The 16086-nt window shown below is 41.9% G+C and overlaps 1 protein-coding gene across 1 annotated transcript in view; it reads right to left on the reverse strand.

Annotated features, from left to right (window-relative positions):
- The window catches only part of TRPM3 (transient receptor potential cation channel subfamily M member 3), a 91668-nt gene extending 77989 nt beyond the window's left edge, over positions 1–13679 (reverse strand). Inside the window, exons 1-8 of the mRNA XM_073806934.1 lie at positions 13617–13679; positions 11515–11655; positions 10117–10146; positions 9032–9321; positions 8150–8378; positions 7624–7646; positions 5811–5940; positions 951–1091 (exon numbers count right to left, since the gene is read on the reverse strand). Coding sequence (XP_073663035.1) covers positions 951–1091; positions 5811–5940; positions 7624–7646; positions 8150–8378; positions 9032–9321; positions 10117–10146; positions 11515–11655; positions 13617–13679 — 1047 coding nt within the window. The remainder of the gene's footprint in view (positions 1–950; positions 1092–5810; positions 5941–7623; positions 7647–8149; positions 8379–9031; positions 9322–10116; positions 10147–11514; positions 11656–13616) is intronic.
- Positions 13680–16086: the final 2407 nt, after the last annotated feature.

A 16086-nucleotide genomic window follows, 5' to 3' on the forward strand; every position in this document is an offset into this window, starting at 1 on the left:
TCGTGCAGAGGCTGGGAAAGCCTGGCTTAAAGCCAGCGTTGAGTGTTAGCATACAGGACCACACAAAAAGGACCTCATCTGGTCATTTGCGTCATCTCGGCCTCAGACTCAGATTATCCTGTTGCTGACTCAAGTGACTGGTGTGGAGCTGGTTGTGAAAAAGGCCAAAAATACAGATGCACTATCTTTCATCTGGCACAGCTCCACCGTTGGCTGGAGAGCAGCAGAGACGACCTGGGTCAAAGCTCACCTTAAGCTTAAAACATCATGAAAAACAGGGGCAGACGGGCCATTTCTCCCATATGAGGAGGCTATTTCAGGGATAATCTTTTATCTTGTGGGCAGAAAATATTTGCAGGGTGTGCTTACTGGACAGTATTTGCTGTGATTGTAGGTTGCTTTGCATGTTTTTTGCTGCTTTGGTTTGCATGTTGTTTAACGGTGTCAGAGCAAGAAAGGTTGTTTGATGACATACCGGATTGGGAGTAATTACACACTTCTGATCCCCATCTTTAGTGGTTTTCCTTTTAACACTCTGCTCAGCCCTTACCCACCAAATGTCCCCCCAAACCCAGGGCTGGTGTCTAAAATGGGCAACTCTGATCCATTGCTCATCCATCCAGAAAAGGGAAGCGTTTTGTAGAAGGACCTCTACTTCCCTTCTAGACTAGACTCATATTCATCTCACCTCTATTCTGCTAGTTCTCACGTTTACCATTTCCTTTCTTTTCTGCAAGGAGGAGAAATGTAGAAGCTGTGGAAGCTGCCTCACAGACTCCACAAATCTTGCAAAGCTACAGGAAAAAGCAAGGTCACAGAGCCATTATTCCTGCCTGTATGGTCTTTATATAATGACTTGTAGAAGAAACCACCCAGGTGTGTGAGAAACTGACATTGACTCTTTGTGGCCTTTTCTCCTTTAATAAAAGGAGAAAAGGAAAGATGCTTACAGTGTAGAACCAGAACTTCACAATGGGTGCATTGTAGAATTCATAGATTTTTCTGCCCAGGGGGATTAACCGGTGTCTGCTCTGAACTTCCTCTTCATCCTTCTTCCTGGAGGACTCCCCGTTGTTTCGTCCCAACATTGCCTACAGTGGAAGAGAACCAATACCATCACAGCAGGGTTCTGCAGAACATGTTTCAACATGTATCTCATTTTATAGATGGGGAAAGTGTGTTCATAGAACCTAACAGCTTTGTTCAGGGCCCCCAGAGATTTAGAGATTGTGCCTTCCCTAAGTGTGCATTTGCATTATACATAGAATCTATGTATCCTTTCCCTGGGATGGAAGGCCTTAGGGATACTTCTTGACCATTCTCTTCTCTTCCAGCCTGGAACGTCTGGAAGATGAGCTGTTGGAAGATACCCAGAGTTCTGAGAGACAGAAAGAGCGTAACCTGGAAAGGCCAGGAATCTATCATTCCTCCCAACCCCTCTCTCCCTTTATGTATCATGAAACAGGCAGGTCTGGGTTCTCTACTCATGCTAACGACTCCTAAGTCAAGGGTAAATTGGACTAGTAATACCTTATTTATCCGAAGGTGTTGAATATTCAAGAGGTTAAGTTATCTGTAGTGCCTGAACTTAGGAATGTCTACCCAACTCCTAGGCATATGCCTCGGTTCCCTGATTTCAAACCCTGTAAAGCCTGAATTACTGCTGGTGCTAGTTTGGTGATTCCTGGGCACACTGCCTTCCTCTGCGTGGCAGAGTCAACCAGATGGGACTGGAAGTCAGGGCTGACCAGAAAAGGCCCTAATCTCCCAAGTTATTACAGGTCTCCTTAAGAATTCACTATTTCCTCCTCATTTCTGACAGGAGAAGCGGCAACAACAATTAAACATCACTAAAAAAGCAGAACTTGAGAAAAAGCGGACACAGAAAGGGACTGGGTCCTACCCTGGACACTTAGAATCTGTGGCACCTTGGGCAACTCTTTTAACCTCTCTGAGACTTAGTTTCTTTAACTGTAAAATAAGGGTAGTAATAGCACCTGATAGAGGGTAGGTTTACAAATCAATCGGCATCTGGAACGTAATAAGTGCTCGGTAAAGATTAGCTGGTCTTTAAAGTGAACTAAGACCTTCTCGGGTACTCGTGACTGAAATGATCTAGTTGGGATCTCTCACAAGAAAAAAAAAGTATGATATTAGGCACCTATTACAGCACAATTTCTTGGCTTTAATTCTTTCCATATTGTTCTAAGCAAGGTTCGTTCTACAATGTTTGGGAAATGAAATTTTTATTAAGTGTGAGAACAGGGTAAAACCTTATAACTACTGAAGACAGATAAGAATTTGGGAGAAGAAAAAGTATAGGAATATGGGTTTAAAGTTGCAGATCTAATTACCAAAATAATTTACCTTGAAGTTGATAACAGAGACAACAACTAGATAATTCTGGTTTCAAACTACCTTACCCACAATATAGATATATTAGTTTCAACTATTTTTGTCATTGCCTCAAATATCCACTTTACTCAAATATGTAACAATCAACAAATGATTTACCTGTAACCATAGGATTTCGGGAAAGGGTAACTTCCATTCCTTTATGGACTCTCTGGCTGGAAAAGTACCTTGAACTAATGAATAGGTAAGATTCCATACTATGGCCCATCTAAGAATTTATTTTGATCAGTGAGCTGAGTCAATCTTTGTGATGGATATAGCACACTAGACAGCAATAGGGTTCTATAAATATCGATCATCGACCTCAGGAAACTCTGAAGTTACATGATATTTCTCTTCTATAATTTATAATATATGTAACATAATTATCCTACTTCTATTCTGCTTATTTATATGCTCAATAATACAAGACCATTTGGGTACACAATTAGATGAGAGTAAAGGCAGCTTGGAGGGTTTTAGGCATCTTGGAGAATGGCATCTTGGGGTAACCTCTAGGGACGGTGGCTTTCCCAACAGAGTTGTAACAATGCCCTGGGTCCGTGGATGTGTTGAGGCTTTATTAGGAAAAATTCAAGACACTTACCTAGCAAGGCAGGTAAAACAAAGTGAAAAACAGAACAATCTATTTTGCCTTTATTGTTCAAAAATATTTCAAAGTGAGTGCATTTTTAAGAGGCTTGTCTTTCATGGTTTAAGTAAAGCATTTTCGACATTTCATTAATTCCAGCTTAAGCAGCGTAACTTGCTGATTTTGTTGATTTCTTTTCCCAGTAGTCAAACATTTCCTTAGCCTACATTTCTTAAAGCAGATTGTAACAGGGTCAAATACAGACATGACTGCACGATATGGATTTCAGAATCTTTGCTGGCTAGACACAGATGTCAAGTCTGGGAAAGATCCTTTGAGGTGAACTAAGCTATTAAAGGCTACTAAAGTGAAGCAAACTGAAGCTGATATTCCATGTATAATTTTGGAAGGGCCAAGGGAAAATGTTCCATTCCAAGAGAGGATATATTGGTTTAACACAGAAGCTCAAATATCAATGCTATGAAGGGAGTGGAGTTGTCAACAAGCTGTATTCTCCAATCCTGTCTGGGGTGAGCTGAGACCAGTGGTCCAGCAGTAACAGAATTTGTCATTAGGGTGAAAGAAAGTGCCACCTTAAAAACAAGTGCTGTCCAACCCTGACTTTGCCAGCCCATAAGTCCTTTCCTTCCTTTCCTTCTCCCTGCTGTTTCAGCCTGTGGAGAATCAGCTCAGGCAGTAACGCTGTTGTGGTGTCTTCTACTTGGGTTCTCAGTAGACAACGGCGGGGGCTATTTGGGAAGCAGACTGCTCTTAGTCCAGAGATGCATCTTTTATTGTGGCTTCTTGAAAGATCAGATCCTCAAAACTCTGGACTGAGCAGGAGAGGCAGCTGCCTCTTTTGTTATCTTCCTTCAGACCCACCAGAAAGATACTGCTTTAGCTTCTGGCTACCTTCCTAGGTTCCTTCTTTGAGCCTTCCTAGGATGTACACCAATGTCAAGGCCATGTCATACTTGACACAGGAGGCCCATGCGTCCCTACTGGATTCTTTCTACTACGTGGTGGACCAAACCAGCTGAGCTCCTACATTTGAGACTAGGAAGAAATTCTTTGCATCCCTTAGCTTTATCAGGTAAAAGCATGGCCAGTGGAGTCTGCATGCCTGGGTTCTAATCCTGGCTTTGCAACTAATTAGGTGGGTAACCTTGGACCATTTAACCTCTCTTGAGCCTCAGCTTCCTCATCTATAAAGTGGTATAACAATAGTACCTACCTTGTGGGCTTGTTGTGAGGATTCCATGCGTACGTGTATGGTTAAGCATTTAGCACCATTATAGCAACATTAGCAAACATCTACCATGTGCTAGGCACCAGTCTACGTTAGTTACATGCACACTTGTTACATAGTTTACATGTACCTGTGAGCTAGTAATAATAATAATGTCATTATTCCCATGTTAGAGGTTAAGAAACTGTGCCCAAGGTCCCACAGTGAGTAGGTGACAGGGCAGGATTCTGGCTCCAGAGTGCACACTCTTTACCCCTCTGCTGAAGCATTCAATGAAGATTTGGTATTACTACTACCAATGTTTCTGCTAATGATCAAAATATCATTTCCTATCCTTGAAGGGGTTCAGAGGCCAAAATTATGGTAAGTTCTTTAGGCAAGACAGTCATTTGATCCTGTCATAGAGGAAAGCAGACTCCTCCACTAATTTATATAAGGATCCTGAAACTGAAAGCAAACATAGGACTTGAACTCAGTGAGTCAAAAGCAGTGAATGATTAATCAATCCAAAGAGTGGCCCGATGCATAGCCCCTGTTGTACTTGGGTCTGGGAATGTGCCTGCAAATAGATCTTTAGGAAGGACCTACTGAAGGAAATAGTGTTTATCTGGAGGAAAATCAATTCGCAGGGTGGTCCCACTTAGGATAATAATGCCAAGGCCTTTTGTCACCTGAGCAAAACCAATTTTTGTTTTTTCCCCAAACAGCTTCTTCTGGCTCGTCACAGTAATTGGTCAGGGTGGTGGGGAGGGTGGGGGGTATCCAGGAAGTCCTGTGGAGCTGTTGCCTTATGTCTCCAAAGCTCTGAAGCCTTGTTTGTCCCTTTAATAGCATGTGATGTTTTTAGACTTTGGATACAATCCAGTGGTAGTCATGCTGCTCCAGCAGGGGTTGCAGGAAGCTGTCCCATGCCCAGCTGCCCCATTCCCCCTACAGAACAAACCATCCATGCTCTATAATTATACCAGGAAGAGCTAATAAAAGCCTTCCATACAAACCCCAAAATTCAATTAGTGCTGTATTTGTGAGCCTGACCTCGAAGACAGATAAAGGCTTAGCTTCTGATCAGCACAACGGCTCCAGCTCAGTGGAGCCAGCTGCTCCCAAATCAGATTCCCTTTCCTTCTTCGTGTGCTAAGACTGCCACATCACCTGTTGTTTATAAAGTGTCGCCTGTTTGGAAAATTCAGGGTGTCTTGCTTCTGAATTTCATTGGGTTGTTGAGTGCCGCTTACCTGGCTGAAGGATTCGAATCAGTCCCTTTAGTTATGTTATTTGTGCACAGAGAGGACACTTATTTTTTCTTGGCTGCACCATGAGGCATGTGGGACCTTATTAGTTCCCCGACCAGGGATCAAACCTGTGCCCCCTGCATTGGAAGCACAGAGTCTTAACCACTGGACCGCCAGGGAAGTCCCCGAGAGGACACTTTTGTAATAACCTGGTCTCAATACTTAAATGAAAGTACCTGGTGGGAAGCTGACCTCAAGAGTTATTAAATCTTAAGCCATATCCATGGGAGAGGTGGATTAGGGGTTCTCCCCTCTGACAATAACTGAATAGTTTTTTTCTTACTGTCAGTTCCATGTCCTCTTCGTCTTTTTCCTTCGTGGGCTTCTCCGGTTCTTCTTGCTCCTTCTCTTGGAGGTGAATTTCCTGGGCCTGAGTCATATAGGGCATGTCATCTTTGTTCTTGAACTCCAAGCTGAGAATTGAAGGAGGAAGTAGAATTCCCAGAATTACCTAAAGTAATAATAATGATAATAATAATAATCACATTTAAAGGATTCAGATAAGGGTGGTTGCTTAGAATCAGAGAGCCTGGGGGGTGGGGTCTGTGTGTGTGTGATGTGAGGGTGTATGAGTGTTGGGTGTGCCCACAGTGGGGACCTGCATATCTGAATAACTAAGAACATCCATGCTAAGAGGGTCACTTCTGCCCACATGACTGGGAACTGTTAACTGTTAACTCACAGTAGCTCAGTCTGATCTTGGAGAAACAAAGCATCTTATCCAAATACATCTTATCCAATTAACACCTACTTTGCATGAGGGAAACAGAGGAAAAAGATTCTACCCAAGGCAAAAATGGGAAAAAATCCAGATTCCCATTGAGTCACTTGATGGCACTTTGTGAAGTCAGTTCATACTTACGTCCACTGGCATTTATTTATTAATATGCCAAGTGGAACTGATTATGTGTCACCTGGTTATCTCTGTAAAAAATACTGTCCTAAGTTGACCTTGAGAAAGTCCATGTAGGAAAACTGTATTCATTTTAGAGCATCCCCCAGCATTTGCTACTATCCGACAGAAACCCCCCACACACACGTGGGCTCTGTATCACTATGAGAGTCCCTCTGCACAAATGCCCCAGGAGGCTCAGCACTGTATTTCTCTCATTATAAACCACATGCTTAAATCTCCACGTGATGACACTAAATTCATTGGCTTTTCTCATGAGAGGGCAATAATTTCATTCTCTATTTCCAGGGACCACGTTTCTGAATGATAATACTGACATCTGATTTGTGTTTCCTAAATCTTCTCTCACCTCTTCCCTCAGTCCTAAAATGGTTCTGTGTACAAGGCTTCTGAATACAACCCTCCCTGAAGAAAGTATACCAAGGTGAGGGGCTAAGAGAGGCCATGAAGGGTAAGTAAAAATGATTCTCAAGTAATGAGGCAGGGACAGTCTGTGCTCGAGTGCCCAGGGACTTGAGAGCAGCTAAGGGAAAGGGGAGAGTGGTGACCCTGACTAAGGGTGCCTGGCAGGCCTGGGAACGCTCAGGTGGCATGCCTGGCAGTCTTCAGGGGACATGACACCCTGTCCTCAGAGCTGAGAGCCAGGCTTGGCATTGTTTGCAGTGTAGTGATGGAATGCCCATGACCCACTTCATGGAACCCTTCTGTGACTCTGGGCCAAGAGCCCACAGAAAGGGTGGAGTTGGGGAGGGTTGCTGGTTCAATCAGGGTGGCCTCAGCAGACTGCTCTGGTCTGGTGGCCCTTTTATTTTGGGCTGACCTCAGAGTTACCTAGAGCAGGTAGTTCTAGGTAAGTATAAGCCTGGCTGGCTTCAGTTGTAACAGCCACAGACTCTAAACAGATAAAGCATTTTAAAACATTCTTTCCATCTTCCCTTCCCATTTTTTTGGTCTTTTAAAAAATTCTCTCAGTTTAATGTTTTGCTTGTAAAACACTGAAGAAAACAAAAAATCAAAAGCCACTTATTATCCTATTTCTTATACTTTCAACCCCAGGGGTAACCACTACAAACAATTTACTGTGTATCCTTTCTATTTTTTTTAATAAAAAAATGAAGTTGTACAAATAGAACTATACATGTACATGCTTTAAAAAAACCAAAGAAATGGACTCAGGCTCTACCTGTTGGTCTGCAACTTGTTTTCCTTCAATGAAAAATAGATCAGGATTATTTAGCAACATCTTTACATATAAATCTATCTCATTTTTATTTCATTTAAAAAATTTCTAAAGTACAGCTGATAAGAGCCAATGTCTCTTTATGGTGCCAAGGAGGGGCCAAGGCGTTCAGGCTCACATGGAGGTGAAAGGTTGCCTAAGTAAGTGTCTCCTGGTGCAGCATGGCTTGTGACAGAGCAAATGATACCTCCTATGGTACCCCTGTGTGACCACCACCTTGGATCTTCTGAGAATATTACTGTCTAGGCATGCCATCTCTAAAGGTTCTGATTTAGCAGAACTTGGGGTAGGCCCTCGTCTCTGTATTCAAAAAAACAACCCATTATACAGAAGATTCTGATGCACAGTTGGGGCTCAGAACCACCCTCCCGAGTTAAGAGAATGCCCACTACCACTGCAGATTTGGCTTGGAAAGCTCCCACCAGCCCTCTGGCCCTCATAGCCAACAGGGCCTTCTGGACTCACTGACCTTGAGGCCTGAGTTCTTGCGCATCCGGAGCCGACCCATCCACATGTCCGTGAGCAACATCTGGCTGCATGTGTGTGCGATGAAGTCACGGTGCTTGGCAGCTACTGCGAGCTGCAGGCATGTGGCGTTGCTCCAGTTCTTCAGCTCATACGTCAGCAGTTTCATGGCCAGCTGCTCATCCTGCTTGTAGGACTGGTCCAGGAGCTCCACGGCCAGTTGGCCAAAGTCCCTGAATGAGAGAATGTGAGGAACTGTCTTTTGGCCATCTTGGAGACTTAGATGATGAAAGTGGGGACCCACTGGCCAAGCCACAAAGGGTGGTTGCTGAGTGGTCTAGTTGTTCCTTATGGGGTCTAGTCTGTTCATTCATTCATTCAGCCAACACCCATTAAGCATCTACTGTGTGCCAGATACTATGTTTAGAACTGGGGGTGTAAGTCAAATGAAGCACAATCCCTGCACTCAAGGCCCCCAGTTCAAGGCATATGGATGTGGAAGGCAGACCCAAAACTCAGAGTGCAGTATGTCTTCTTAAATGTGACAGACCTCAGTTCAGAGCTGGGCCTTGTCAACCACAAATGTGTGATCTTGGACAGGTTACTTAAATTCTCTGAGTCTCATTTTCTTCAGGTGTAAAGTATGCATCATAAGGGACCTACCTCTTGAGGCAGTTGAGAGGATGAAATGAAATCTATGTATCTGTATGCACCTCTGTATCTAGCACTGTGCACTGTAAATGTTAACTGTTTGTGTCCGCCCTCTGTGTGCACCATTGGGTTGATTCTGTCTCCCCTTGAAGTATTGGATAGCTCAAAAAACCTGTATCTGGGGACCACCTTCCCTTCTTCTCCCCTGACCACGCCATTTGCTAGGCCGTCCAACCTGGAGTTGTGGTTCAGCTCCTGGGAGATGTCATCAACCATGTCGTTCTCGGAAGCCTCGTGGGCCATGGCTTTGCAGAGCTTACAGGCCACCAAGGCCTTGGCCATGGCCTCCTCGCCGTGCTGCCAGAAGAACAGGGCCATCTTCTGCCGCTTCATCAGGACGGCCCACACCATCAGCTCATGAAAAGGGAAAGGGAAGTGGTTGATCTCAGGGTCATCCAAGTCAATGTCCACCTCTTCTTCACGCTTCTTGGTTGTCTTTCTTCCTCGCCTCAAGGGAACATCATCCTGTAATTTTAGGGAAAAAACACAGAGATGGAGTTAGAAATGAATCCACTCAATTCAGTAAATAGTTCTTGTATGTCTACTACTGGCCCAGCTCTGGAATAGATACAGAAAAAATGAACTGTCTTTTCCTAGCTTCTATTCTAAAAGAACTCACAAGCCCCTGAATGCCTAACTTTAAAACAAGTTATAATAAATGAATAAGCACAGTCCTATGGGAACATGTCAGTGTTATACTTTAATTTTAGAACAGTATTTTTTAATGAGCTTTTTTTTTTTAACTTTTGTCCATTCTTTTCCTCTACAAGTAGGGTTATTTGTACCTCATGATGGACAGCACTACCCTTTCCACTGAAAAGACAAGGACATCCTATACTTGCAATTGGATATACGATAATAACCACATGAACAGAAGATGGGAGACAGATAATCTTTCTTGAGTTTCTGAATACTTCATTAGATGCATTTGTGAAGAATTTCTGGTCTTTGGATCTGTTGCCATTTGTAAACTTCCATGAATAGATTTCACTTACTGGAATTTATATGCTTTCTTGGTTTTCAAGTCAGTATTTCAAATAGGATTTTTTTTGTTTGTTTGCAATGCTAATATAACCCCATGATAGAATTTTCAAAGCTACTGTGACCTGCCCCCTCGACACTGGAAAAAATTTCACCTCCTTATTTTAGAATCATGTACTAAGCTCTACCACTGGAATGACCTTATATATATATATATATTTTGAAATGTGTAATAAAGAGAATAAACAATTGACACTAATAATTTGAGCAAACACTTACCTCCATTCCCAGCAGTTTCAAGGCTTTGGGCTGTTAAAAAAAATGTTATGCACAAAGTTAGATTTCTTTATAGAGGTAAGAAAAGGATCCTAATGTATCTTAAACAGGTAATGGAACAAATCTATTGTACCACACAGCATGTATTCATTTCACTAAATAAAACACCACAGGGGAAACTCTTTATAGAAATTCTAAGAGAATTAGGGATTTAGTGATTTTGGTAAATTACAGAAAATTAGGAAACTGGAGAGGCATAATGAGATTGCCCGAGGGTAGAGCCTGCAGGTTTATAATCTCTTTTGTGGACCAAGATTTCTTCCATCATCCTAAAACCATCCCGCTAGGCCGACCTCTCCATGACATCAAGCACTTGAGTGAACAATGAGACAGTCAGTCAAACTATGAGATGTTTCCCAAACCTCTGAAAGACCTCTATTATCTGGAGACTTGGGATATTATTCAGAAATATTATATGTTGAGATGCTTCACGCTGGTTATCTCTCTTTGCTGCTGTCCAGTAGAGCAAGGGTGAGTGGGACCAGAGGGGCATGTGCTGACGGCAAAAGGCACTCATGGCATGGAAAGTGTAAGCACACACAGTAGCACCACCGGTGATGCTGGGGATGTGCAAAACAGGCACAGACCAAGACGGAAGAGAAGGCAACTCAGCAAATTATAGAACAAGATGGAACTCATACAGATAAAAATCTTTGGGGGGGTCCTCAATAATTTTTTATAAATAGATCCCAAGAGCAAAAACCTTGAAAAGTGATGTGGTAGATAATAAGATTATTTGAATATAATTACTATTCTCTGATCATTAAGGTTCACCTTTTTTTTTTTTTTTTTTTTTGCGGTACGCGGGCCTCTCTCTGTTGTGGCCTCTCCCGTTGCAGAGCACAGGCTTTGGACGCACAGGCTCAGCGGCCATGGCTCATGGGCGCAGCCGCTCCGTGGCATGTGGGATCTTCCCGGACCGGGGCACGAACTCGTGTCCCCTGCATCGGCAGGCAGACTCTCAACCACTGCACCACCAGGGAAGCCCAAGGTTCACTTTTTTTAAATGAGAAAAATTACTTTTTTAATATACAAAATGACTTATTTAGAAGTTGAGCATGTCATCTCAATTCATAGCATGTAGAAAAGCTAAAAAAGGTTCACTTTCAATGCCAGTTTCTGGTTTGAATTGGATCTAGTGAGGAAAAGAAAGAAGTGTAACACCCAGCATATTCCTTTTTTTCTTTTTTCAACAGATTTGACGGCAGAGGGAAGAAGAGGCAGGGCAATTGCCTTGTCATCTGATCTCCCCGTTGGAGATGACAAAGCAGCCGCACTCCAAATCTACTGCACACTAGTCCTCCCCAGAGTCCAGGAAATGGGATTTGCTGCCAGCCTCACCCTCTTGGGGCCAAAGAGATTGTGGTAGAGCGTCCGGAAGCGCTTTCGCGTGTAGTTGCAGCGATAAGCCCCTCCCATCAGGTACTCGATCACCAGGCCGATGTCTATCAGGCTGATTCTGTAGTCTGGGGGCAGGTTCCCCTATCACGGAAGAATGGAACAAACAGACACATCCAAAAGACAGCATGGTTTACTAGGGATTCTATTCCATGTGTTCTGTAACTATTTTAGAGTAAAATAATAATAATAATTAAAAAAGAAACATATGAATGTATTATTATTCTGGTTAATCAATTCACCTTAAAATAGATCCAACCGAAACCTGGATATTCTCGCTTGGAAAGAAGACATAAGTTAAATAAGAAGATGCAGTAATCGTCGGCAATAACAGAAAATCAAAATATTTATTCAAGTCTTCAGCTGGGGAGAAAAAAACACCAGTGTAGTAGAAAGAAACACAAGGCTAGATATGGCAAATTCTACCACTCCCAGCCACTAGGAACTATGTCCCCCAGATATTCTCCCTGGACCCCCTCGCTGCTCTGCCTCTGACCCAGGCCTGTTACTGTCCTCTTGCTGATCATTTATTTCTTCACACTCACTGAATGAAGACTCCTTCCAGAAGACAATTGTGATTACCAGGGACTGCATCAGGTGAAATATGCTGAGAGCTCAAATATCTTTTATACAAAACTTCTATTAAACTTTTTAAAAAATTGGCACCCTTTTAATAAAAGGACAGCAAGATGGATGTCATGACAAAGTCCTTTATGAACATCCCCTGTGTTTAAAGAGAAAGAGGGGTGAAATAAGAGAAGTTTTATCAACAGAATATTTATTTTCTCAGAATTAAAGAGGTTTTTCATATTTTCTTTTAGAGAACAGTGCTTCTTAAGGACCTAGAGCTATGGTATAAGTTTAATGTTGTACATATAGATGCAAAAACAAGCGTTTTTATTATTATCTGCTCATTACTGGTTTCTACTTCAAAAGGGAACTCTATAGGGTCTGAGAAAATCCTTATTTTGTTAGGTCAAGGAAGAATTAGTTCTGTTTGTGGGAAATTCTGAGCTCACAGTGAGTTCCAAGGGGTACAAATGATCAAGTCTCACTGTCTGGTTTAGTTCCCTGATGCAGAAGTGTGCTCTATACCATGAATGGCAGGGGTACCACACCGTGTTGGAAGCCTGGCACACTGCATTCTTAGATACATTTTGGATGGGCCTGAGGGCTTTGTCCACTTTGGGGTTTGTCTTTAATGGAGGATCCATCCAGGATGCTGTGTGAGATTCCTGCCACTTCACAGAAGTGGCTCATAATAGTGGTGGTTTTCCAACTTTGTGGCATCTGAACCATCTGAGGAACTTGGTGACAATGCAAAGGTCTGGACCCTATCCTGCTTCGAGTATGAGACTCTATGCACTTTATGAGCTGTCCAGGTGATTCTGAGGTCTACTAAGTAAAGTTCAGGTGGGATTACACAGCAGAATTGGGAAATTCATAGTATATGAAGATATCATTATCTCTAGGAAATTAGCTTATGTAGTTTTATTAACTGAAGGTAGGTTTTCAGTTATCCTTATCAGCTTTCCTATGGTCAACAGCAATCACTTGAAAGGGATTCAGGATTACAGGTGGCCCACTGTATCCTGCCATCAAACCTATAACTTCATATTTTTAATTGTTTTATTTATCTTTGTATTCCCAATGCCTGGTGTATGGTAGGTATTCAATTTTTTTTTTTTTTTTTGGTCAAAAATGTGAATAAGTAAAACACTGAAATTAATCAATGTATTTGGGATCAAGCCTCAGTTTGGGGTTCTTCAGTATTATGTTCTCAGTAACAACTAACTAGTTACAGTTTATGAGTCACTCCTGGGTGGGAAAGCCCCAGCTATCCTCTGGTTATCAAGAAAGACCAATTGTCTGACTTCTTTAAAAGGGAACTTAGAGAAAGATTTATTTTAAGGTAGTAACTTTTTATGTATTGTCCTTTCCATAAACATTAAACTGAATCTAAAAATATTACCTGTGCAACACTTTTTCTCCATTATTTTGGGCAGGTTAACAAGACTGCGCTTTCTGTATTGTCTGGCTCTTACTGGACGGTTAGGCGAGGCTATTATTTCACGAGTAGAAGAGCCCCAGAGCTTCTCTGGGCACATCTCGGTCAGCCTCATCTCCTGTGCATTTGGCTCCTACACGGATGACCTCCAGAGGAGGCTCACCCGATCGGTGCTATTTTCCTTGGCACTGTGAAGCTGGCAGGGGGAAGAGTACTGGCTGCGAGTCAGTTGCTCTGGACTCTGTCCATCCTTCACAAATCATCCACTTTCCCTCAAGGCCTCAGTTTTCTTCCCAGTAAAAGGGGCTAAACTCCATGCCCTTTACGGTTTGTATTGCTCAAGTACCAGGTTTCAGAAAAATCCCCAAAAGGTTTATTGTGATGCTACTGAACAACAATCATAGTGGGTCTATGAATTTCTGCCTATTTTTAGTCTTGTAACAATTTTCCAAATTTAAAACGTGGGTAATAGTGAGCCTAACACCTGTATATTTCCTTTTGAGAAACGTATGTGTGAACATCAGTTTGAATTCTAAGAACAAGAACCAATATTGCCTGAAGACCAATAGTGAATGGCAATATTTATGCTTTTGAGGTCTCTGTAAGCGTGGGTTGTCAGGAAAGTGGTAATAGTAAAATCCAAAATAAACAAAAATTTTAGAGGGGCAACACTTTTTACAAATGTTCTGCAAACACTGGCAACATTGTTTTGCAAAATTTTATGCAAATTCATAAAGGGCTGATAGGCTTACATACTACCAAAGAAGGTGTTAGAATCTTCTTTTCCTAGAAATTTCTTATATAAAGCTTGATTATTTTGGAGTGATTTTTGTATTATCTGGTCTGAAGTAGGAGAAAAGATTCTGTGACCATTCTGGGTTACTGAGCTTTGAGTGATGGCCTGAAAGGAACTGGCCTGATTTCTGTTTGACTACAAGGGGGCAATGGTCACCTAATACAAGGCAATGAGGGTTCTCTCTCTGTACTTCAATTCATGCTCTGAAAACAGGCAATGTGGACATAGTTACTTCTAAGGTCCTGTCTGTTTCTAAAGGTCCAGTTGTTTGATCACTACATGGAAGGCTGCTCTTATTTCTATGCTGCCAGGTCACTGGCCAAAGACCCCTGTCCAGAGCTTCCAGAGTTGATGCAGTTTCTAATAATCTGCTGGAATTTGGTTAGTAGAGATGGAGGCTTAGAGAAAAGAGAGGGTAAAGGGTTAGACAGGGATGGGCTTGTGCTCGTAACATCCACCTCCTTTAAAAAAAAGCAGAGAAAAATGCCTCCTCATATTCCACAAGTAATGTCCAAAAGCCTCTGGAGGAGTCTTCCTTTGCTTGTCTCCTTTTCGAATAGGAAGTCAATATACTGCAGTAATATTCATTCTGCCTGCTGTTTCTGTTATTCCCTGCTCCCCGTTTTTGGTAATTACTTTGGTAACTGGTAAAATCTGGACACTTATTTCCCATTTCATGCCTTAACAACACATAGCAAGCCACAGGATTCAAATAATTTGATCCACAGAGTAAAATAGAGAGGCTTGGATCTATGGGTAAGTAAATTTTACAACTTGAAAACATTGTCTCCTTTTTTTTCATGCCATGAGATACTACTCTGAGGCTAAATTTTAATCCATGCCATGCCTAAGGATGTCTTTTAATTAAAAGAATAACTTAAATTCACTTATTAGATCTGCTCTTCTAAATGCACTCTGTTTTTCAGATGTCAGCTCATGATATCACTATCAGATTTCAGCTGTTTAGGAAACTTTTTTTTTCTTTGAAACTCATAACAAGCCTTCAAAGAATACTGTTTCCTTCTGATGTATGCAAGGTATAAAATGATAGCTGGTTGTAAGATTTACCAAGGGAGAGTGGGGAAAAGACCAACCTGGTGAAAATTCATGGGAAAAGAGGACATTCCCTCAGTGTTTGGCATGGCAGTAGACTGGGCAAAATCTTTTAAAAATTAAGAATTTTGAAAATTTGCATGAATTCAGCAGATGGAGTTATGAAAATGTCCTTTTTTTCCCCAAAGTGTGTCCGACATGCTTTTTCTTTAAAATTCGGCAAAGCTCTGGGTCTTGATTCCCATATAACTGAATTTTAAGTTATCATAATTTCACCACTACTCTTACATAATACTCAAATATCACCCTTCTTTGGTGGGGAGGGATAATTGAGGCAATCTGAAGTATTAGTACATTTAAGAAAGAAAAACTACTACTTTAAAACATACAGAGGCACAAATTGAGCAGACAGTTAGCTACTAAAATGGCAAGTTAGATTTCATGGAAAAGCGGACAGACTCAGGCCACTCTGGTTTAATATGAGAGCATTGGTACATCCAATGGATTTATGCACAAGAAAGGTTCAGGGAACTGGGTTGGCTGATATTTTAAATTTCTGATTGATACTAACTCTACCTCATTGCTCCTAGATTGCTCCCTTCATATAAGTTATTTAAGGTTTTGAAACTAGCTTGGGAGTAATTCTCCACGTTCAGTT

Source organism: Tursiops truncatus, chromosome 6, assembly GCF_011762595.2.
Source record: "Tursiops truncatus isolate mTurTru1 chromosome 6, mTurTru1.mat.Y, whole genome shotgun sequence".
NCBI lineage: Eukaryota > Metazoa > Chordata > Mammalia > Artiodactyla > Delphinidae > Tursiops > Tursiops truncatus.